The 25,230-nt window shown below is 41.6% G+C and overlaps 1 protein-coding gene across 7 annotated transcripts in view; it reads left to right on the top strand.

The window, feature by feature from the left end:
* The window catches only part of LARGE1 (LARGE xylosyl- and glucuronyltransferase 1), a 291,854-nt gene extending 267,413 nt beyond the window's left edge, over window positions 1-24,441 (top strand). For 3 of the 7 annotated variants that reach the window (XM_065838648.2, XM_065838631.2, XM_071798905.1), the window contains exons 13-15: window positions 3,801-3,947; window positions 9,223-9,418; window positions 13,762-16,903. In XM_065838648.2, coding sequence (XP_065694720.1) covers window positions 3,801-3,947; window positions 9,223-9,418; window positions 13,762-13,959 — 541 coding nt within the window. In that variant the 3' untranslated portion in view covers window positions 13,960-16,903. Of the gene's footprint in view, window positions 1-3,800; window positions 3,948-9,222; window positions 9,419-13,761; window positions 16,904-18,520 lie in introns of those variants that run through there. The other 4 variants (XR_011735698.1, XR_011735697.1, XR_010651410.2 and 1 more) reach the window with 4 other exon arrangements.
* Window positions 24,442-25,230: the final 789 nt, after the last annotated feature.

Genomic DNA, 25,230 nt, shown 5'->3' with positions numbered 1-25,230 from the left:
TCCTCTTCCTGTGAAGTACAAAAGGAAAGAAGAGTATCATTGAAAGATTGCTTGTTTATGAAATTCAGACACTTTTGTGGTCTGTGCTGAGCTGAAGTCTGTTGTCACCCTCACTCATTAGTTACTGAGGCCATCTTGTCATTGCCACACAGGTAAAGGCTCTTCCTGGTTGCTACAAGTGAGGTGTGTGGGTCATCCTAAAGGTTCTTCTAACATAAAATAAGTAGACAGGCTGCTTATCTACAGTTGTCACAGCTAGCATTAAAGTTCTTCCCCAACATATTTGTGTAAAAAATGTGCCCTGTGCTTCCAGTGACACATTTAGCATGAACTGGGAGCTGACATCCAAGCTCTATCCACATGTTTTATACCTGTCACCTGCAACATGAGTTGTGACTTGTTTCTGGTGGTTATTCAGCATCTCAGCAAGAGACACACTTGAAGTTGTGCCTCTTGATTTTTACTTTTTGGATGTCCTTGTAGGCTATGCATTCATTGCTTTTGCAGAGAGGAAGAATGTTCTAATGAATTTGACAGTGGACTGACAGCTCTCCAGTTCTTACTGCAAACTCTGTTGACCTCAAACAAACCACTTACTGAGTCCTGATGGCAGAAGCTAATTTGAATTAATGGACTCTTTTTTTTCTGAATTCAGTGCTTTAGATTTCTCACCTTTCTGCATCTGTGCTTCTCTTTTCTCCATAAATGGGAGTATTACTATCTGCCCACATGAGGGCAGATATTCTTTGTTAATTTTTGGAAAGTACTATGGAGAAGAAAAGATTGAATGAACTTCATCATGTTGATATCAACCTGTGAGGAGCCTCTTGTGATTTAAGATGCATTTCTTCCATACCTTGCAAAAAACAGGGTTTATTAGTAGATTAGAAACTTAACCCAATGTTCCCTGTATCAGAACACAAAGATTCCTGGGAAACTGTTTCTTGGACAACACCAGCTAATAGAAAGCTCTTCATGAAACCATATATCCTTGGTTTTGGAAAAAGGAAAGATAAAATGAATACTGAATTGATATTACTGAATCCAAATAACAGCTCACATAAGGATAGTACAGGAATTAAACTGTTTGCCCAGTCCTAGATTGTTTTCCTTACATTATATTCCACATATCTTGCAGCACCAACAGTGAAAATTTTCCTATTCCAAGTATCACAGAACCAGTCAACCATCAAACGGCATGTCCACTACAAACAGGAGGAAAAAGTCATCCCCACAGAAAAGGAAATGCAGATTTGCTTCCAACAGGAAGAGGTTAGGTTTTCAGCTTGTTATCCAAGGAGTAGACCACCAGCCAAGTTATCAGAAGAAAATTGAAGGTGTTTTTCTTCTCTGCCAAATCTTCCCTGCCTTTATCGCAATTCACATGACTTCTCTTGTCCTTTGTCACTCTGGTTCAACACCCGGATGTCAATACTGATTCCTTCTTCCCCTTACTTTGTCCTGTATGTCATCAAGTCCACATCACAGGCAGGCTGTTCTACTCAGGGGTCAGTGCTGCTGGGCATCTTGGCTGTGTCTCAACTCCCAGCTCAGTTTTGATGGACCCTTCCACTTTGGGCTTAAAAATATGCACCTCACATGCTCGCATATCTCTTGAAAATATAATATTTCTACAGAGATTATCTTGCCATGTTATGTCACTCGAAGTATCTCTACCAGTTGCTGTGTTTGACTGCATCCACTACAAGCATCTTGGTTTTGGATCCCTACTTCTCTCCACTTATCTAACTTTTCATATTAACCTTTGACAGTGCGAGTGATTTCACCCTCTTATATCAATTTATTCTCTGCCTTTTGGTTTTCTTTGTAAGGGTGCTGTCATCTGTTCTTTCCAACAGTTTTGCCATTGACATCTGTATTAATTTTGCAGATGCCAACTTTGGTGGGCAGGATTGTCTCGTATTCTTTGACAGTGCCAAGCACAGCAAGACCTTGATTTTTGCCTTAGACTTTTGAGCATAGCAACAGCCATAAATCAAAACCACTGTTTCCTTGCAGAGCCCAAAGGGTGAACGTCACTGCAAATATTACCTGCTCCTTCCTAGAACCCAGTCCCCAAAACTGTACCACTGGAAGGCTGATAGATTGCACAGAGTCCAGAAAGCCTGAGATGCTGGAAGAGAAACTGTGTTAGTGTGCACTGTTTGCAGAGAAGGTGTGAAGGTGTGGAGGGAAAGAAACATTAAGAGCATCATGAAGGCTGGATGCTGACACTACTCAATGATTCTGGAAGGTCACGGAGGCTAATTGTGAAAGATTCATCTATTTGCATACAGATATCTTGGCCATTAGCCATGGTGAGGGAGAAGATAGTGAAAAAAGTACAAAAAAGTTGTAATAAGATGTTGTTAAAATCCTTCAGTTGTGAAAAGTTCACTGGGATGTGGCAGGGGTTCTTTAAACAATGCAAACTTTGCAGTAAGGTGCTGAGAACAGATTTCTTTTTATAGAACAGGCCTATAGGGTGGTGTGAATTCCCTAATATTCAGATTTCATTAAATAGCCCTGCTCTTCTTCTTTCTCTCTGATGGCAATATAAATGAATTCTAGGTATTGTGGGTCCAGAAAAAGTGGTTTATTTGCTCCTTCTGTTATTATGACAGTGATCCCAATTCCTTCATCTTATAAGACTGTAGAAAGTTTGCTGCTTGTCAACATTGCCCTTGATTGCTTGTTGCAGGAACATAGAAGTCAGGACAGTGAATCCTGTTAAGGGGAACTGACTTTGACAGGGAAAGAGAGGCATATTTCTGGTATGAAAAATGAAGATAATGAAAGGAAAATCGAGACAGAGTTATTTCTAATGACAAGCATAGTAAGATGGAGTTTGGGGATGGAAAAGTAACTTCTTTTTCTTTGAGTTTTAGTTTGTTAGGAAAGAATAAGCTGAATACCTCTACCAGGCGGGGCGTGAGGTTGCTGAGCTGTTGCTCTCCTGCAGCAGTTGTCCTAAGGCCCCCGTCTGCAGAAGAGCCCTACTGTGCAAAATGTGCACACACACACACTGAAATGGTTTCAGTACATCCAGTGCACAGCTCTTCTCTGCAGGAAACAGCCTCTTTGCTCTACATATGGAGTCAAACACAAATGAGCTCTGATCTCAGGGTACTACCACATGCATGATTAACAGTACTCAAAAAAATACAGCTAGTATAGAGTTTTGCTGATTTGCACTATGTCCCGTTGCAGTAGATCTGTGCCTTGCTTTGAAGAAACAGCAACCATCATGGCAACAGTGTTCTTCAATGCAAATATCTCGTCCATAGTGATGTGAAGGTAACACTCTACTTGCAGGACATGCAGAGCTCTAAAGCTGAGGTGAAAAGCAAGTAAGGTGGCACAGCACAGAGAATAGCCAGGCTGAAATGCAACCAAGCTTTCCAGCTCCTCACCTTGTAAAGTCTCACTGAGGCCTGGATAAATCCTGTTTTTTAGAACTGCCAGCTCTTTGCCATATCTGTATTATAGTATCACTCAACTATGTTTCTCTTAAAGGGGTGATCAGTTGGCCATGCTCAGAGTGCTGGTTGAGCTCTGGGCACGTCTGGACGTGCAGGGCAGCACCGATCAATCAAATGGGCAAGCTCTTTTTGAACTGTGTTGTTCTCCCCACTCTTAGAGCAGCAGGTCAAAAGTAGAGGAAAATATGAAGAAAAAATCTGGTCCATAGTTACATTTACAGTATCAAACTGCCCATACTTCGCTCTTTATTTTGAAAAGCCAAGTGATTTGCTCAGTTAATAATTTTCCTGCTTGCGTTTGTTGTTTCTTTTTGCCAGGAAGTCTGTCACCCAGCTAGACCTGGCTAACACCAAGAAAGCTCTGATTGTACCTGCTTTTGAGACCCTACGCTACCGCCTCTCCTTCCCCAAGTCAAAAGCAGAGCTGCTATCTATGCTGGACATGGGAACTCTCTTCACATTCAGGTAATGGAAAGTACTTTTGTTGAACCTGTGGTCATTATCTCTAAAGATTTTTTTTTTAATGTTTTTGTGAATGTTTGATTTTTTCTCTCTCACTTTCAGCTAGCTAGCTTCATTAAGAAAGCTATTGGAATTATTTTTCTCTTTTCATAGAGAGGCAGTGAACAGAAACGTATGTGGATATATTCCATCTGTAAATTCAGCATTTTATCTAGTATTATAGTCCTCTGCTAAAGGACTTCAGTTATTAAATTGAATTTGGTTTATTTTCATCATTTTTTATTGCGCTACAAAATCAAGCACAACCATTACACTCATATGTGTGTAATTTGCGTTTTTGGCTGCCAAATACTATCCGGATAGCTGTGTCCCTTACGTGACCAAAAATAATTTCTCTCTGCTCGTTGGTTTGCTTCCTTACTAAGTTACTGGAAAAAACAACCACAGGCTTGTTGTGTTCTCTTTTAAAGTGTGAAACAGATTCTTAAATAGCTAGAGTTTCTCAATGCAGAGGTAAAATTGGGCTCTGACTAGAGGCTGAGAAGTGAAGAACACATAAATTTGGAGCTCTTCTCTGAAACAGACTCCTTTTGTGGTTGTGACCAAGTCACTTCTATTATCTGCCAGACTCTTCTTCAGTTTTAAAAATGCAGCTACTAGGGGTTAACTGCCTCTTGGGTGTGTGTGGTAAGGCCTGATTGGCAGACATTTGTGCAGCATCACAGTGATGGGTAGAGTACAATATGGCCTTATGATATTGCACAGAGAGGGGGCTTAGGAGACCTGCGTTCTCTTCCTGGCTCCACTACTGCCCTGCTGGGAGGTGGTACGTGAATCAGTTCACTTTCTTATATCTCTGCTCTCCATCTCTGAAATGCAGGTAACAATGTTCACCTCTCCTCTTTATGGTATTTTGAGATCTAGAGATAAAAACCATGAAAAAAACGATGAAAAGGCAAGATATTATCCAGGGCCGATAGAGGTCTGTATCTTCTCTCCCATCCTTTCTTTACTTTAGAGCTTTCCTCGCACTTCTTCCATTCCCTGTATTACACACCTCTCGTTGCAGTAGCCACCCTTCCCTCAAGAACCCACATGCACATGTCAGAGTAGACAGCCCGTATGAGCCTGGAAAACACAATTCTGATGCTACCTCTACCAGTGACTGCCTTGAAATAGAAACTTGAGGTGACTGAGGAGCCATGCCTCTCTCTGGAAAGTTACTTGAGGATATTGATAGAGCCTTTCACTCTCCCATCAGTCTTTCACAGTCAAAGATATACAAATTAAGAAGAGATTTGTTGATAGAAGATAATTGTTTCTTCAATACTTGAAAGAAAAACAAATCCTTCCACTGGAAAGTAGCACTCTCAGGATTTTCAGGTGTTATATTCCACCAACAGTCAGATTTTGAGCTTCCACAGCAGTGGCCTTCCACTACAGGTTCCATCTTCAAGCTATAGAGCACGTTGGCATGTTACATACACAGCCAAATTTGCAGACTCTTTCTCAAGTCTCAGTCAGGCAAAAATCTCTTTAACATCAGTGGGAGTTTTGCCAGAGCAAGCTTAAATAAGTGAATGACATGCGGTCCATAGCTGGTATACATATTAATGTAGGACACGTTTTACAAATGTTTCCCCAGTTTGCTTTGGCTAATTTCATTGCTTAAATCTATCAACAGCCACGAAGCACCTGTGACCTGGGCTGAAAATTTCCACCTTCAAGGTGCTTTAATAAGGCTGCAGCGTGAGGCTGAGCAGGTGGGAGTGAGCTGGGGAGGATGGCTGTGACAGTGATTGCTGCGAGTGCCTGCAGCATCCCCCCCGGTCCCTCACACCACATGGTAGATTACAATCTTTCCCTCACTGAAATTGCTTTTGTCACCTCTTTCCCAAATGGTGACCCTTTCTACCTTTGAGCAGCTGAGAATTAAAAATTACATCCTCCAGTCACCACCAGAAGAAAAGGGAAGACACGTGAGCATTGATGAGCCGGCAAGGTGTGCTATGGGGAAACCCACCACGGCAGTGGCTTGCTTTGTGCCAGCTCGGTGGCTTATTTTGCAGGTGCCGGCTGTAACATCACCACACAAGGATGTGTCTGCTCGGTGCTTGAGCAATAGCTGATGAATCACAAATGTTCTGCCAGCACAGCTTTCAGGCTCAAGGAATGCCACAGCTAGTACTCTGTTTCCCCAGAAATAAGACCTACCCTGAAAATAAGCCCTAGCATGATTTTTCAGGATGCTCAAAATGTAAGCCCTACTCCAAAAATAAGCCCTAGTTACAGTTCATAAAAAAAGTCAATTTAAATAGTGTCTAGGAAGATATAAATGTAAAAAAGTACTAAGTTTTGGAGCAAAAATTAATATAAGACCCTGTCTTATTTTTGGGGAAACAGAATAGAGGATGCATAGTATTGAGAAAACATAACCAGCAACCACTGATTAACTAATCAATTGATTGCACCTACAATCTAGCAAAATGTTTTAAGCATCTGAGAACAGAACTAGGAAAGTTTTTCTTTCACCAAATCATCTTTCTCATTGAAACAGGAAGCTCTGAGAAAGCAGAGAGGAAGAACACTCTGAGAAGAACAATTATTTCATTTTGCTAACTTTAGCAAAGTTTACTATAGTTTTGGAACTTTATTTTAAATAAAAGCAATCAATAATGAAAGTAAGATGAAACATTTGACCCAATCCAGGGGAATTTGTGCAGTTGTTTTCCATGAACTGTGGGAAAGAAACTCGTCATCATTTTACAGCGATCAAATTATTTGGTTTGGATTTGTCAAAATTGCCAACACAGTGAAAAGTAAGTTGTTCACAGTTTCACAAAGTTCTCCTGGGAGTCAGTGGGATTGAGCGTGGCCTTAAAAATCAATGTCTATTTAAATCTTTAGTGAGAAGTGCCTGAGCAGGAAAATTAGATTTATTCATTTGTCCCATAAGATGGAAGACCAATATAGACAGTGCACAACTGCATCACCAACAGTAAAGTCTGTTGCAATGACTCCCTCTTTATGGTAGCTTCCTCATTATGGACATCCATAATGAAGTCTGCTTATCTTATTTTGCAGTACATTTCATGTGATGATCAGTGATTAGCCAAGACATAGCTCCAGCAGGATATGTGTGTGCACATATATATGTAGGTACAGATCTGTATGTAACCCTGAACTCACAATTCCTCTTTCCAGTAATTATTTCTTTATAATCAGTGTGTGTGCACCTTATTTCAGCATCCTGTACTCATTTTCTTCTCTGTCCTGACCTTATCCATCCTTTTCTCTTCCTCTTGCCCTCTACTCACATCAGTCACTTTGAAGAGACAGGTGTGATATTATTTTGTTCAGTACAATCAGGTCTGTTCCTTCCTTTCTGCTTTGTTTTGTCTCTCCAATCTCGCTTCCAATTTTCCCTTCATTGTGTTTTCTTCCTATTTTCTTTTTTCCTGTCGGTCAGCTCTCTTGAGTCAGGGGAGTTGTACCTGAGCTGGTAACTGCTTACCTTGCTTTCCCCAAAAAAGATGGAAATAAATTGATGTTTTTATGGTTAGTGTCGTGTTTTCGCTCTGTTTAAATGAATGGGAAAGTGTTACTAGAAGAGCAGCCGCATTTGACTGCTTCTCTGCAGGGATCCCTCAATTAACCAAAGTTTATATGGGGCTTTGAAGATACAAATCACTTCATAAGTGTTTAGTAGTCATTATTATTATTATTATCATAATTAATTTCAAAATGCCGGAGGTAGGATGTTAGGAGATACAGCATCCTCCACAATCCCATATCATTTTAAAGCCCACATTGTGATTGTGCTTTTCTCCAGCATAGATAGCTGCCTGTTAGTGACTGGGTAGGTTGCCAACTAATTTCCAAAAGAGATCAAGAAAGAGATAGACTTTTTGGAGATGATTCCAAAGGGCATTAAGGATTGTAAGCATCTTCGTGAATCTATGACTGGTTTCTAATACCCTCTAGAGAATTAATTCACTGTCAGTTTTTTTAATGTGGAAGGGCTTTGTTTTTCCAGGTCCCCAAGCCAGATATCTGAAAGTGATGCAAGCTGATTACAGTTTAGAAATGCAGCTTTCAAAGGGCTGTATGTTACTTGGGACCTCAGTGCTATCCTAATAATTCTGCACTGCCTCTGAACAAGGAAAGTCAGTGAAGCTGAATACTTCTCTGTTTTTCCAGTTACAAACCATACAGTCAAAATGGAAAGCCCTAAATTGCGATTTTATGTCCCTGTTTTCAGCAGTGGCTTGCAATGTTACAAGAATTTCTAGGATTGAAACATTACCTCAGGTCCTAATTCTGCAAATATATAATGCTCAAATCCCTTTAGGTGAGCACATGAGTCATCCCTGTGAATTCAATGTACCTTACATTACAAACTGGCAGGATGTTTGTTTTGCCCCTTCTGTTACACTTCTGAGAGCGCTGTAATACAGATGGCCTGCTATGCCTTTGTTTCGTTATTTAATCTATGAGTCTGTAGAAAGAGCCTGTCTCATTGATTTTTGGAAAGGTGTAAGAAGAATAAGTGGGCGAGAGAGTCATTGACCCTGGCACTAATGGGGTGGATTCAAGCTGTGCTTGGAAGAGACCCGCTGTGACCTTAACAAGATTACCGAAGTATAAAAGGATCTTTTCCTGTAAATCAAATTGATTACCTTACTCAGGATCACATGGGTGCTCCCCACAATGTAGACTAAAGTACAGCAGAAAGCCTTTATGTAATATTTTACTTATTAATTTAATTATGCGCTTTGGCTCCTGCCATAGTAATAACAGTAATTAATAAAACAGAACATCTTTCCAGAGCTGCAGGTGTCTCTCATACAAATTATAAAAAAAGAGATCGTGAATATCACTGTGAGGTAAAAATAGCTAATTTTAGGGACCTTATCTGAGCTACAGAATTTCACACTGATTTTAGAGCACTTGGTTGCCAGGAACGAGATATAGCACTTTGTAGAGCACATGGACTGTGTACTTTGTAATTGTTTCTCACATTAACGTTAGGTAGTGTTTTCACACTATCCTACACCAGCTAGATGTCTGTAAGCATTGAGCGCACAGAGGCCCTGTGAAGTGTGCTGGAAACAGTCCTAGAAATTGCCTCTGTTACCTCCTGAAAATGATGATGTGAACTGCAAGCTAATGTCCTTATTTTTGAGCATTTCGGCTAACAAGTAACATTTTGCTCCCTCGCCAAGATGCGTTCTATCTAATTGCCTCTCCATGTCTGTGCCATTTATGTCTGTTTAAGGTATCACGTCTGGACGAAAGGGCACGCGCCAACCAACTTTGCCAAGTGGCGAACAGCCACCACTCCCTACCGCGTCGAGTGGGAAGCAGACTTTGAGCCATACGTTGTCGTGAGGAAAGACTGCCCGGAGTACGACAGGCGGTTTGTGGGGTTTGGCTGGAACAAAGTAGCTCACATCATGGAGCTGGATGCACAGGTGAGGAGATAACACCTGCATGTCTCACCCCCGGGCTGGGCAGCAGGGTTGTTAAATGAAATCTGTGTTCTGTTAGAAAGACTTCAGAGCTCATTTGGCCTTACTGGGCTCCTTAGTGAGTGTTTCTTGAGTTGGGAACACTTAGTTTACTCCTTCTCAAGCATTAAAAGGAGAACTGAGTCTGAGTAAATTTGTCAGTGCTGAGAGCGCTGTTGGCTTGTAGTGGCACAATCACCGCACTGCCCACCTCTTGCCCAGGTGTGCCCAAGTGCTGCAGCACTTGTTGCCAGTCACCTCCTAAGGAATCTGTAGACCTCACTAGAAGTTTTTCAGTTAAATAGAGGTTGCTGAAGCCCAAATGCTAATTTAGAATTCAAAAAGCAATCTTAAGCTGTATCCAAGGCAAGCATCTTAAATATATGGCCTGGATTTACAGTGCATCTCTGCAGAGACAAGGACTTTACATTTCCAAAGTCTGCCTGTGAGGCAGACTCCAGAGAATGCAGGCACTTGGTCCTTGGACTGCCTGCCTCTTGGATCTGTGAGTTGGGATGGAGCTGCTGGGCAGAATATATAAGAATTAGGATTCAGAGAGAGCTTGAGACACCCAGACTGGCACTAGAACTCTCAGAGCTGCCAGGGCTCCTGCCACTAACCGAGATCTTAGAGACTGGCAGCGGCTGTGGCTCCGTGGGGCCTTGGTGCTGCTGCTCACTGAAATGGCAGGGTTTGCATCTCTGCTGTTCTTGGATGAGAAGCCAACTGTGCTAATCAGCATGGTCTGGGTCATGGCATTTCTTTTAGTTTTAGTTTGGTTTCACCTTCAGTTTTTGAACTAGTAGCATTTCAAACTAAGCAAAATCCTTACTTTTTGATCATCTGTGTCCTCATGTGCTAGCTTCTGCTGTGGATCTGGATATAGGTGATCCTTCTCTGTCCACCACTGACCACTTTATGTGAAGCAGAGTAGCGCAAGGCATGCAGCAAATTACTGGGAGATTGTGTCTCTGGGGTGTGGGCTACAGTGTATTTATGTGCAGGCACATATCTGGGAGGGTTATTTTCTACTTCTGCTTACAAAACCATGTGGTCACCTTGGCTGGCCAACACTTGCCATCTGCGGAGTGGCATTCCCAACAAATTTATACCTATTTAAGTTGAGAAAAAAATTAGTACGGACTAGAAAAAAATTATCCCTTATATTATTGTTAATAATAATACTTTGCTATAGCACTTTAATTTTCCAATGAACTTTCCAAGCACCAATCAATAAGTTGTGGAGAGTGCCAGTGTAATAATTTATTATTTGTTAATCTAAGTAACAGGGCTTATGTTCCCACTGGCAGGTCTCATCTAGCACTCATGATTTAATTATTCTATTAGAAACATTTGCTGAGCATACAGACTCACAAATGGGAAATGGGAACATTTTTCAAGTTTTATCATAGCGCAGATATTTTGGTTGGACAATGGGTTCAAACTAACTCTGTGAAAATGTTTTTCTTACTCTTCCAGCCTTAAAAACATTCTCGCATTGAGCCGAAGTTTCATTTTCATTTGTAGCAACATGAGTATAGGCCATTTCTTCCAGAAAATCAGCCTGGAGGGGCTGTGGGATCACACAGCTACCTCCCCCTGTGGCATTACTCTGCTTTGTGGTGTCCCCAGGTCAGGTTGCTGCCAGCTGCTTGGCTGGCTTCATTATCAGCAGCTTCTCAATTGAATTATTTCACTGCTCCTCACAACTGCAGCATCCATCAAGAGAACTGTTGCAGGCTCCTTACCAAGGGCCTGTGCCACTACCATCCTTCAGAGCAGCACACAGCATGGAGATAATCATTATTATTTTGGGGGCATGCAGATGTCCACTGAGCTGGATCATGTACAAATACATAGATAATGACAGTCTCCGTCTGAAGAATTTATAACCTGTGAGGTAGGGATGGAGGTTCCTGCAAGTGCATTGCTTTCTCAGCAGACCTTTACTTATAGTAGATGTGGGCCATTAGGAAACCTTTCCCTGCTCTCCCAGTCTCTGTGGAACTAGACTGTGAGCAATCCTTTTTTCCGAGAACACAGCCCAGCGTCTTTCAAAGGGGCTTATTAGCAGCAGCCCAGTAAGGTTTTGGAAGGCTTTATTTGCCTGAAGACCTTTCAGAGGTATGGGAGCACCACTGTGCTGAACAGTTTACACTGCACAGCGTAGATGGTCCCTGACCTGCAGGATTACAGACTCGAGATGCAGAGAACAAAGAAGAGATTGTATGAGGGGGATGTATCTTCCTCTGCAGCTTCAGCCTTTAGTTTTAAGGTCCATCAAGGCGCATTTTGTAGTTTGTAGTTTATCGGCTCTTCTCAATCCATCATGCCAGCCTTTGTTTTTGCATTTGGTTCCCTATTAGTTCTAAGTCTCTTCCAGCGGTTCAGATTATTTTGCTTTTGCTGTACATTTGTCACCCAAACAGAAGATCAGACGGGCACATTCCCTTATATGACAGCACTGTAATTCGGCACTAAGATTTACCACTTCAGCACTGTTCAGCAGGGAACATGTATTCCCGTAATGAGAAAGAAGCAGCCATACAGCTGCATCTGCACCCAGCTGGCCAACACATCCTCCTGTTTCATAGGTGTCTCCTGGACCGCACTGCAGCCTTAGCTGTATCTGGGGCTCACCAATACCACTGCCTGAGTTGGGAAATGGATCCGCATTGCATTCTGCTCACTTCTTTCCATTTTGTTTGGGCTTAATTTTCCCTGTGTTGCCCAAACACTTGGTTTCTGCTAGCACCATAACCCAGAAGTTTTCGGTGTTTTGCAGGCTGATCATATCTTGTAAGGTGAGGAAAGATCTATAGGTGAAACACTCATGTTTATTAGCACAAGTGTGTTCTCTCCCATAAATCTCTTTGCCTAACAAAATGGTTTTGAAATACTCTGCCTCTGTGCTGCAGATACTCTGTATCTCTGCACAGACTCCTAAATCTAAAAGTGACTGGATTTTGCAAACCACGGGAAGTTGTGCAGCATTTCTTTTAAAGCCAGCATGCTCTGTGGCTATTCCTTCCCCGCCCACTGTCTTCTCCAGGGATGGTTAATGAGTCAATACAGCAACAACTGTAAGCTGAAACTGTGTGAAGACAACAGGAAGTTTGCCTGTGGAGTCTTTGAAGTTTCTTTGTCATTTGCATCCCATACAAGTAATATTATTTGAAGTTTCATGTGAAAAAAGAGTTAGTGTTCTAGTAGTTAGAGTACTTTGCTTGGCTGCAGAATACTGAGGTCCACATCCCTTTTCTGCCCAGTTCCTTGCAGAAGCAGTTATCTGGTTCTTGCACATCCTACACTAGTGACCTTCTAGGTTGTCTAAGAATCAGCCTCTGTCTAGCTTTGCTCTAATGATCCTATATTTAATGATGAAAATGGAACAAATCTCACAGGAATCATGGAGACTTAAACGAACCATCATTTTTAACAACAAAAATTGTCAAAGAACCTTGTCAGATATAAATAAAGAGAATTAGTGAGATAGTTTTAGAGGAGAGGAGGAATTAGCACAGTATCTCATACTTTCTGAAGGAGAACTTAATTTGCATAAACCTTCTGAAAACATATGAAATTAGGTCGATTTTCACACATCGCCCATAAAGGATACCATATTCTCCCCTCATTTCAGGTTTATAAATAGTTTTGGACAGTTTTGTCGCTGTGAGTATCTTAGTATACAGGCAAAGCAGGGCATGTGGTGCAATGGATGCCTTTCTAAATATAGCTTATTCCAGCAACCCAAGCAAGATAGATTGGAGGAGCAAAAACATGCATTTGCATGGATACATGAGACTCATGCTGTGTGCAGTCACAGCTGTGCTGCAAACGTGGCTTCATGTATGCCTTTTGTACTGTTGCCCCATCTGTTGACTTATATGGAGTAAAAAGATATGGATATTAGGAAAACTTTCTTCACTGAAAGGGTTGGCTGGCATTGGAATAGGCTGCACAGGGAAGTGGTTGAATCACCATTCCTGGAGGTGTGAAAAAGACACGTAGATGAGGTTCTTAGGGACATGGTGTAGTGGTGACAGTGTTTGGTTAATGGTTGATGATCTTGAGGGTCTCTTCCAACCAAACTGATTCTATGATTCTAAAACATTCTAAAAGGGAAAGCTGATCTTTCATAAAACCAAGAAAAAGCAAGGCCTCTTTGGCATATCTGTATGGGTTTGTTGGTTTTGAGACCCACACTGCACCGTCACACAATGGGGCGTGTTTTACTGCAGAGGTGGGCGAGATGCATTGCCAGAGGGCTCGGGAACACCCTCACAGCCGCTGTCTTTCTCCCCCAGGAGTACGAGTTCACGGTGCTGCCCAACGCCTACATGATCCACATGCCGCACGCCCCCAGCTTCGACATCACCAAGTTTCGCTCCAACAAGCAATACCGCATCTGTCTCAAGACCCTGAAGGAGGAATTCCAGCAGGATATGTCACGCCACTACGGCTTCGCAGCCCTCAAATATCTCACGGCAGAGAACAACAGCTAGCACAGCGGAGCCCGTGTGCGGGACACAGGGACAGCGGAGGGAGGAGCTGCTCAACGTTGGGGGCCTCGTCTTCAAATTTCGAACTGAGAAATACTTTCTGTTTTTATATCATACCCAGCAGTTCAAACAGTAGGAATTTGAAGTGACGTGTCTTCAGACCATGCCCGTTCCTCCCTTCCCTGACTACCCCAGGCCTTTCAGCTTTAGCATTCATGAGGCATCAGGGAGAGGAGCCGGCCACGTGCCCGCCGTGCTGCTGGAGATGGAGACCGGGCAAGGGCTGGGAATGCGCTCTGCTCTCCTAACTGCAGAGCAAAGACAGACCTTCAGGATATAGGATTTCGTGTTGCTATTTAATAATTTGACATGCTTTTTATCTGTAAAGGAAGATCTTCGGGTCGCTGTCCTGTGAATTTCAAATCTGCACTACTCTAAAAGGGAACTTTCACCTGTGACGTTCCACAGGGGCCCTATTAACATGGATGACCTTGTTAATGCAGGATGAGCCAAAGGTCTGAATTAGGCTTGAAAATGAAGGGGACGCTTATACAATACTGCACTCGAGAGAAGGTGTGTTACTGGTTTAGGTGTGTACATGATACCAGTTGGTCTTTTATTCTCAAAATAGTTGTTTTATCAGGAATTTCCCCTATACCCCACCCTGCCTTTTCCCCAGTCCTAAATGCTGCTCCTTTCCTTGCCAAGGAAATGTCTCCCTTGTGTTTCTTTCCCATCTTCGGTTCTGGCGGTCCAGTAACAAAGATCAGTAGCTCTGCCAGAAAGTGAACAAAACTTGTCAGTGTAAGGTGTGTTTTCACCAGAGCAACTTGTTCATGTGTGTCTCTTAAAATAAAGGGCCTGGCTGTAACTCTCTATCTTTTTTAGGCAAGAATTGGATTTTGCCTATAAGGCACGTTGTACAAGGGGATGCTGATTTGTAGGCTCCTTTCAGAGCGTGCCCATCCATGAAGGCACTGGCCCTTGGGCTTTAAGCGGACTTCTTTGCTGAACAGGGATTGTAGACGTGGCAACTAGTAGCCTTAGTGCTCGCCTGCTGCAAGGTCTCAGAACTACTTCGTTAAAGGAGTTTCTAATTAAAAGGAGCAGAACTGTTAGGAATAAACTCCCTATTCGAGGGGGAAAAAAGAATGTGTTGGGAATCTGAGTGTGAGTGTTTGCTTGAACATGGGCTGGTCAAGTTCACAGCTTCAGCACACACAGGAGTGTGCTGGAGGGCAGACAGGAAACCTAACAAGCAAAATGCAGAAGACAAGACACTGGACTTTTTACCGTTTTCTTTATTCTTCAGTATTAATGTTGTGTTTACATGGGATGAAGAGATGAGATTTAAATGCACTACCCCTTGCAGGGCTATCTGTAATTTCTGTTGCAATGTTAATAGAGAAAGCGGAAACAACTCAGTGAGAAATGCATCTGTCTCCCTACCCCAGATCCCCATTCAACCCCTTGTACCACTGCCTGAGTTGGGAAATGGATGCACATTGCGTTCTGCTCACCTTTTTTCCATTTTGTTTTTCAGCCGTTGGACCTTCTACTTTTCTCCCCACCTCATCCCTCTAGAGCTTGGTTTTATTTCTAGTCTGACATTTTGTGAGAGCTTTCTGCTACGGTGGAAACCACGTGGTTAAACCAGACATTTAAACTACAAATATCAGTTCATCATGCTGTGTATATTTAAGAAAAGCCAAAAAAGGCAACATCTTTGACAAGAAATAAAAAGGGGCAGGAGGCTCTGTGTAATTTTTACTTTTTCCCCTGGGAGCGTTGGCTGCGTAAGAATATATCACTGCATAATTTTCCAAAGTGCTGTTCTTCTGTTCTTAATGGCTTTATGTAAAGATTTCCATAAAAAGTTGGAAGGAGCTGAGAAGAAGTGAAATGGGTTCTCAGTCCTAGCTAAGATATATTAAAAAAAATCTTGATTCCCCAAGTCCCTTATTCCTCACCATTAAGGGCCCAGGATAGTGTGCGTATTTAGAATGAAAAGAACCCTGCAGCACAGAGTCCTGGTGATTAGCTAATGTGCAGAAAGGTGTCAAAGCTGATCCTAAGAGAGCCTAACACTGGTTGTACCTCCATAAAATCTCCAGTTGGAGCTTCAGTGTGGCCACCATTATGTCTCATATGTATTAAAAACTTTCATCTCCAGGTGTATATTTCTCCTTGGCTTAACAGTGTTGCCCAGGGATGGACTATATTGCCCTGCAGTAGCATAACCTGTAGCACGGACCTGAACGTTGTTTGGGTGTGCCATTGTCAACATGGACATTATTCTCTACTCGGTGGCTGTGAGATGTGGTGGGGGAGCAGGGGGGTAATCATTTGCCACTTGCCTGTCTGCACAGCAAGTCGTGGGACCTCCTGGCCAGGCTTAGGTGTGCTGGCTGCTGTCACAGCTCAGAAATGGTAGTAGGTTCAAAGAGCCCCTTTTTTTCCCTTGTAGACACTGTACTGACTTGTGTCTCTCATGTTATGTTTGTCTATGTGCTTCATAATTTGGGAGGTGGGGGGCTTGGGTTTTTTTAACACATTTCAGCCAATTTACGTGATAGCAGATGAAGATTACATACCTGTCTGTGACTGACAGGGCTGCTCCAACACCATGAAAAAAACAAGAACAAAAATCCCCAACTCAGTTATAACACTGTCTTCCAGTCCTCTGCTGTAGTAGGTATTTGCTAGCAACTTTGTTACTTAATTCTCAGTTTTCTTCTGAAGTCTTCAAGAAATATCAGACCAACCCAGTGACTTAATGCCTTTGATTTATTGATTTGTTCCACCAACTTCTCTCTTGAGTCTTCAGCTTATGACTTCTCCTTATCTTTGATATTTGGAAAGTGTGAGTTTCTCATTTAGATATCACTCCAGCACCCTCTCTGGTGAAGACTGATGCAAATAAATCATTTAGTTTCTTGGCAATGTCCTTATTGTCTTTAATTGTGTCTTCTATTTACGGTTTGTGGTGGTATACCAGTTATCTCTGGCTTTCTGCTTTTGGTGTACTGAGCAAATGTGTACTTTCAGTTTTAGTTTCCTACTATTTGCTCTTTAAATTCCCTCATAGCTTGCTCAAACTCTATCGTAACTATTACATATGTTGGTTCCAGCTTTACGAAGTTTTCATTTCCATTCTCTGAAGATTTTCAATTTGGCCTGAATAACTTCTAAAGTTTCCGATTTTGTCATATCAGCATTTCCTTGTCTTCCACTTATCTATGGGAATATAACATTTCATGGCTATTTATAAGCCCATTTCACTTTAAATCCAAGGATTTCAGTTTTTTTTTTATTTAGGTCCACTGATTCTTTCTTTAAAAGGAAAAAGGTTTTTTGTTTTTAAATTTTTGTATAAAATATTGCCCTATGAGGTTTTGGGGGTTTGTATTTTCCTCTTTAACATTCCTAAATGCTAACCTTTTCCTAGTCAAAGGATCAGAAATAAAATCCTACAAAATTATTTTGATCTTCTAAGCCAGGGTATTATCTTGACACATTTTGTTCTGTGTCTCCCTTTTCCCCCTCCCCTCCAAAACACTGACACATGTGAGTCATTGGAACCTTTTCAGCTCTGTAAGACCCTTCCAGCACCAGAGCCTGAACTGTGTATTTCCTAACACCATCTAACATCCCAACATATTTCAGACATTTTTATTATTATGCCAAATAATAATCTGCTGGCTGGCACCCACTCTTCCTGGTTTTGTTTTCGTGCTGCTCCCTTTGATACAACAGGCTTTGCAAAGTTCAGGTTTTGAGCAAAGCGTTTGCCTTTATTTAATGCTTTATTGTAACCTTCTAGTACGTTTCCCTGATTTCTCTCTGTTGTCACAGTATATACCTTCAAATGTGTGGCTGTAGTTTCCATCCTATCATTTTTCTGACTCAAAGTCATCTACCATTGGCCTCCCTGGCAGACCTAGAAAATGTCTTTCTGTATCCTGAAGAGTCCTTGGTATCTATCAGAATTTTTTCCAAGTCCTACTTTCAGTAATTCCTTCCAGCCTTGCAAGTTTCCTACGTGAGCAATCTGGTTCCACTTTGCAATTTTTATTCTATTTGTAGTCATCATCTGGGACTCAGTGACATAAAGGAATTAGCAGATGTACCTGCAGTTCTATTGCTTTTGTTAGACTGAATATCAGATACGCTCAGATTGTTCCTAAAGTACAGATTTTTTTACCTGCTAAGTTTCATGTGGTTTGTTTGTAAATCATAAAGTGCATTTTACTACGAGAAGTGGAGGCACTTCTCGTAGTGTTATTTCCAGTAGCTGTTGCAGCAGAGTAAGCCCTGCGTTGGAGGGAAAAGCACAAAATGCTTGTCAGAATTGTAGCTCCTGTTTCTCTCCGCAGGGGAAAATAAGGCCCTAGCACAGCTGAACAGTTTTATAAATGCTCTGCACAAAACACATTGCACATTATTTTCTAGTAGGTATGATGGTACATCATCCAATTAAATATGAAAAATACATTTTTAATGTTCTCATATTTATATGCAATTCTATTCAGAAGATAATGCATTTCCTTCTGTATCTTGCCAGTTTCCCCCATTACTCCAGCCTGCTTAATGGCCCCATCTGTTTTGGCTGAGGAAGATTAATGACCGGCAGCACTGGGAGTCCTGGCAAATCAGCAGAGATATTACTCTTGGGCATTGCAGAAGACATTCCTCTCCTCCCTGCTCTGCCAGATACCGTACGGGTGTTCCTCAAGTTTCAATGCAGCAACAGGAGAACACAGCAAGCTCAGCACGTGGGGGGAGCATCATTACTTATGAGCTTCAACAAGGTCTAATACGTTAGATAGTGGGAGTGCAAAAAACAAAAAAAAGTATCATTGCTAGCTCAAAAAAATTTCAGTTTTAGGAAAAGAAAGCAGCTAAGTTTCTGCAACTCCAGTAAGTGAGACTGGAACAAATAAGTCACTAGTAGACAATGACAGCCAGTAACCTAGTATTTCCACTGCAGTATTGAACATGCAGAAGCATTGATAGCCAAATGAAATAATTTTTTACAGTAGTAATTCCTAATGTGTATTTAAATGGTATGTGTACATTGAAACACTTAGGTGAATTGGGGATTGTTTGAAGGTTGTTACTTTGGCTCACGGTATAAAATTAGGTTTGGAAAAGCTTCTGGCTGTGCACAGCAAATTATGGCTCAGGAAGTGCTTGCAAACCTGGATTTAGAAATACCTTGCTTTTGTAGGAGTTTGTTTTCATCAGTGGTTATACATTCCCAAAACAAGACACGAAGTCCTTGAGAATTTCAAAAGGAGCTATAGACGTGTCAGTTGGCTGGAACATTTTCCTCTTAAAAATACTTGGAGTTTGTTTGCTTTGCAAGGTAGAATTGTTATGATCAGTTGAAAAAATAATCTGGGAATTAGAAAGCCAGCCAAATATGTATTTATGTGATGGATCATGAATGTATTTCTCCAGACATGTTCATGGGTACTGCAGTGGAAGTGTTAGCTCATTGAGGGTATCAGGATGCAAAAGATCTGAAACCCAGGCTAAGAGCTTAGTATCTTATCAGTCTTTTTGTTCTGTAGTTTCCCCTCATAGGATGGTAACAGCTTCCTGCCTCCCAGCTAATTACTGTTTCTGTACAGTTGAAATGTCCTAAACCTCTGCAACAAGGATTTATGGGAAGTCGCTGTGCAGGTGACAAAGGCTGTGTTTGAGCTCCATGGTCCATTGTCATGAGAGACAAGATTTCAATCCAGAAGAAATAGTTCTGACCTGGGGTTAATTCTCCAATCAGGCGTGTAGGCGTCACTGTCACCATATATATTCAAGAAGAAGTCCCCAAACACATAAGACCAAGTAATTCAAGCCAAGCTAAGCCTATTCCTCAGTATTATGGCAACGTGATTCTCTGACTATGGACCTCTGTGAATTTTCAATATTGACCATTATATTGCAAGACTCCTGCTAAAGCTGAAAAATCAGTCATGTGAAAGTTAGCAGATCTGAAATTCCAAGTTGCTGGTGTAGGTGGTGCTTTGCTCATAAAACTACTTTCTGTCCTTCGTTACATACGTAGTAGGACATAGTCTCTACACAACCAGTTGCTGAGGTTTTTTTAGAGGACTTCTCTTTCCTTCTGTGCACAGAGCAGATGGCACTCAGAGAATGAAGCAGCTGGGTGACACTTCTTTTTACTTTTGCTCTCACTGAGCTTTTTGTAATATGATAGCTACCTTGATTCTGAGCAAAGCCAGACTTTTTTTTTCTTTTTTTTCCAAAGGATAGGTTTAAACTGTGATTTAGGAAAACCATTTTTCCCCTGTGCTCTCAGGCTTTCTGAGCAGAATGCCTGCAGTTCTATTCTACAGGCTTTTCTTGTGTGGAGGGATCCTATGGAGCTGATGGAAATTAGCCCTGTAGCACTCACCCCAACCTGTGAATGCTGACAGCTGAACATGCAAGAGTGATGAGCCCCAGCTCTGTCCAACCCTGTCTGCTCCGTCTCTGATGGCACTCCAAAGGCTACTGGCAATCTGGCAGGTAAGCAGTGAAAAGATTGAGTCATGAATTGGGAGATGGGGCATGAGGGCTTTGTTTTACGTAGCCAAATTTCCAGAGGAATGAGAAAAGCCAAAGCATTCTGGGATCCCTCAGAAGATCAGTTTGTAGGATCTGTGGGTTGGACTAAGCTCATTCTGGATCCTTGGCCTGTCTTATCCAACACTTGTAATGTGGCCCACCTTTGGTAAATTCCATGGGTTATAAAATTCATGAAAGTCAGCACTGAAATTAAATCATTCTCAGCTCAAGGATTTTTAATTTCTTTCAGTTTTTTTGGATTCCCACGTTGCTCCTTTGGTGCTCATAAGAAAAGGAAAAAAATTTAAAAAGGAGAGTATCAGCTCAATAACAGTAGGAGTCTGACTACGCGGCCTTTTTAAATTGTCAGCACTGAGGTCAATGGTTGGGACAAAGCTGGAGTTAGTGGGGTCCATAGAATTTCTTCTTTTGATCTGCCAGTGGCTCTGTTGTTCCAGCAATGCTGTAAGGAAAGGAAAAGCTATCCAACGCTGATTGATCCGTGAACTCTCCATCCAGTCGGAACTAAGCACCAGCAGCAGGAAGGAAGCCACACCACTGTCTGCTTTGAGTTTTTAAATGGCAAATAATGAGTTCGGTATTAAATCTATTATTCTGATGATAGACTTTGCTGAGCTTGTATGCACTTTAGATGTATATTTGCTGTGAGTGACAGAGGTCCCTTGGGGTCAGGAAGAGATGGGACTCAGCAGTTTGCTGGTTCAGAATGAGAACAAGGGACGTATGTACTTTCCCTTGACACCTTGTCCAGTGTTGAGGGGAAATGCTAATTATATTAGCACCAATTATTCCATCTGGTCTGAGACTCAGTGTTCAGGCTGGGCAGTAAGCTTCTGCTGTCTGCGTTGATAAAAAAACAGACAGATGATAAACAAAATTATGCTTTCCGTCCATAACATCAGTTAATATTGCCATACAGGTTCACACGGCTCATGGAGGGTTTATGTATTTTACTTTTCACTGTTAGGGTTTATTCAAACAACAGCAAAGGCAATAAAAAAAAAAAAAAAAAAGTTCTATAAAGACTCACAAGAATTAATATTCATGGAGATTCAATGCAAAATATCCACCAGGTTAACCTGCCAGCTTATGTCATGAACACAGAGAATACACGTGCTGTCATCTTCTTTCTGATTGCAATTCATAGAGCAAAACAAGTGCATGTAATAAAAACAATTCTCTGAATCAGATCACCCAAGACCCAAATATTTTATAACTTTTGTTGCTTTAATTTCCATTTTCATATGTCAATTTAGCAGTTTTCAAAACTTATTTAGTTTCTTAAGCCGATACAGCTTTCTTCCACATCAAACAGACTTGCAAATGTTACAGCATTTTCTGGGGTGACAAATAGAACTGAGGGGTCGTTCAGATGTCCTCAGCACCACTTCAGTGCAGAGAAAGCCTTTCCTGTAGCCTGGGGGATTTTTCTTTCCTTTGCGCCATCACAGGCTTTATTTCTATCTTAGCAGTGTCTCTTCCAGTAAGTACGAAAGAGTACTGGCTTGTGCTACACCACTGCCTGAGTTTGTTACTAAAGTGATGTTTCTGGTCAGGCACCTGGGCCTCCACCCGAATTTTTTTCTGCAGCTTTTTTTTTTTCCAATTTTAATCTTCAGTTCTACACCTGACAAAAAATGCAACAATTTGAAGCTGTAAGAATGGGATCACTGTGCTTTATTTTTAGCATATTCATACTGTTCAAACTTTTCTGCCCACGATGCCTACATATCTTCCAGCAAAACACCATTTTGAGAGGAATAGAGTCATTGCAAGTAATCCAACAAGGCTGAAATCTATGAAAATAAGTAACCTACTCAAGCCATAAGTTTCAGCACAAATTTACAAATTCGTTACTATTTTTGTAGGGCTCAGTTTCAGGATCCTTCCTCAGCCAGCCCATTCTTGGGTTTCCCACTTTTTCTCCACATTCTAAATCTGCTGCACTCCTAAATCCACGTTTATACCAGCCTTAGGTAGGTGTTGGCAGGTATTTTAAAGACAGTATAGACAGTTTCCACAGTGTTGAGGTCTGATCATAACTAGTGCATAGGAAAAGATACCTCCTCATTGCTGGCTCCCTTAAACCAGCAAGAACTTGTTTAAGGGAAAAACAAATACTTGGGTTACTGTGGGAGAGGAGAGCAAGAGACTTGGGCCTTTAATACCGTTAATGCCAAAACAAGATCAGGTTGCTTAGGACCTGATGTTACTACAGGTTGGTAGCCATGCATGAGATGACAATGGTGATGATGTGTGGCTCTGGAAGAAACAATGACTTTAGAGGACTTGATACAGATAATTTGTTCTGAGGCTGTAGGTTTCACTTTTCCTATTCATTTGAACTGTGTTTCACAAAGCCATCTCCTGGTAGTATGGTTCCCAGTGGTCAAGCACTAACTAGTATAACAGGTCTATAAACACTCCCTTTCCTTCCAAACTCACTTACAAATCATGTTGGCATCACTTTGTTTCTCCAGCCTACAGCAGAGGGTCCAAGACCTGAAGGTAGCACTAAAGTAATCTTAATATCCAAGGTACTCTGCAATGCCAGAATCCCTGGGGTTTTAGGTGGCCAGCTGGAAGCATTCAGGCCCAGATTCATCCTATGCAACTTGGCAGCTGGGAGACCCACGATGCCAGAGCTGGTCCCTTTAATTTCCTTTGATAGTCAATGGAGTGAGTGAGACTTCTACAGAGGGCATTTCTGCCCCAAGCCTTACATCCCCCATTGCTCTCCAATTAGCAGAAAAGGTGACAGTGCTGATTGATGGTCCCCATGCAGAAGCTTCAGGTGTACTCCTGCCCAAAGTAACATGGGACAACTCTGGGCCAGGGAGCATCAGTTTTAGAGCTGCCACCTACTCATTTCAGACTGCAGGTGTCAAAATCTCCTGGAAGCTAAGCAGTTAAGTGCTACAAGGCCATATACTCAATATCAGCTGACAAACTTGAAAACAACAATCTATATGATGGAAAACATGTGGGTGGATCAGCCATGGGGAGGGAGTGATTTGTGGACTCCAGAGAGTGTGATGTGCATTGTGACAGACAACTTCTGCTAACAGCCAGGGAAGCACTTGTTTTCAGCAGAAAGCTGTGGGCTTCATAATGAGGGTTAAAGTATTATTCCCAGCATTGGTGGTCAAGCTGTGCAACATTCATCGCCCCGTATTATCACTGTGTAGCTCTGCCAAGAGCAGTGGCAGCACTTGCAGCGTGTCAGGCAGTGCTTTTCCAAAAGTTCAGGTAAGAAATCTGTGAGAAGGAATAAAAAACAAACAAACAAAAAAACAAAACCAAAAACAACCCACAGTCAAACACAACAGCCTTTTGCATGTGTTTCTTCTTGAGACTCAGGCCTCAATCCTTTTGTGTCATGACCAAGGTGATTCAACATTCTCCAGGGGAAAAATCGAGATGTCATGACCTTTAGGGTCAACCATGCATGAAACAAAACTTGTAATTTTCTTGCAAGACTTGTGGCGTTGAAGGGTTTTGAATCTTCATCTTGCCATGCTGTCAGTACCTTACCTGATTGGCTGGCCTTCTGCTTGAACTAATATTCAACTCTTTTGTTTCTTTCCCTGGGTTGGGGAAAGATCCTTAAGTAACGTTTCAGGAAAGAAAAATGAAAAATATGGTTTTTTTAATTCTGCTGCCCCATCTCCCAAGCGCCTCCCCTTCCAGGGTTAGACTGAGGCAACTTGCATTTAACACAAACCACTTGGTTTATTTGTATGCTTCAGTTCGTGTGTAAGTTTTCTGGGTGATAATTTTATTGAGGAAAATGCTGTTTAGATTTTGTGCGCAAAATAAATGGCTTGTAAATATATATTAAAAAATATTAATTTTCAGTTGTGCAATAAAATTGTGAAATAATCCTCTCAATTATTTTCCAGTGTCTGACTTGACACATGCTGATTTCAGGAGCATATTGCCTGTTGTTTCTTCAGATGGAAACGAAAAAAAGAGAGGTTGTGGACTGTTTTAATTTGATCTTTAAGCTTTTTATTACTTTTTCTTTTTTTATTGTCCTTCCCTTGAATCTGGTTTATTCTTCCAACACTGGTTCAGTCAGACACATTAGTATAGAATGTTCCCAGTGAAGACAGGTGAGTCCTTATCTGCTCAGAGTTAATCATATGTTTATCTGCTTTACTTGACCTTCTCCTGCTGTTGTCTTTCTGTAATCAAAGACAAGACTTTGGCAGATGGGGGGAGCTCATTCAGTTTGTATTTAAGAAAGACAACAAGCAGATGGATACTCTACAGTGAATGGCACCTCACCAACACCATGGAAGCAAACTCAGCTAACAGGTTAGTGTTGCAAATGTTTTATATGCTGGGCAGAAGCATGAATTTTCCATTATATAGGAGTCCTTCTCTTGATAATTGAAAAAAAGTATGCAAAAAGCAGCAGGCTTCACTTTTCTATTAATTAACCCTTGCTGATAGGTTTTTCAGCTGCTCAGAGCTGCAGTTGCATCTCCCATAATTTTGCTTACACTAATAAGTAGAACCAGAGGACTACAGCTCTCGCCCTTCCTCATTTCTTTCTCCTTGGTGGCCTGAGGCTTCTCTGCAGAACTTCATTATTGAGAAAGAAGATGGGGGCAAGAGTGGGAAAACAGGGCAGCTGCATAATCCTTTGTAGTTTGGTTTGTTTTTTGGGTTTTT

This window comes from Patagioenas fasciata, chromosome 1 (genome assembly GCF_037038585.1).
Source record: "Patagioenas fasciata isolate bPatFas1 chromosome 1, bPatFas1.hap1, whole genome shotgun sequence".
NCBI classification, from domain to species: Eukaryota; Metazoa; Chordata; class Aves; order Columbiformes; family Columbidae; genus Patagioenas; species Patagioenas fasciata.
Note: the sequence above shows the minus strand (reverse complement) of the source record. Positions and strands in the feature narration are given on the sequence as shown.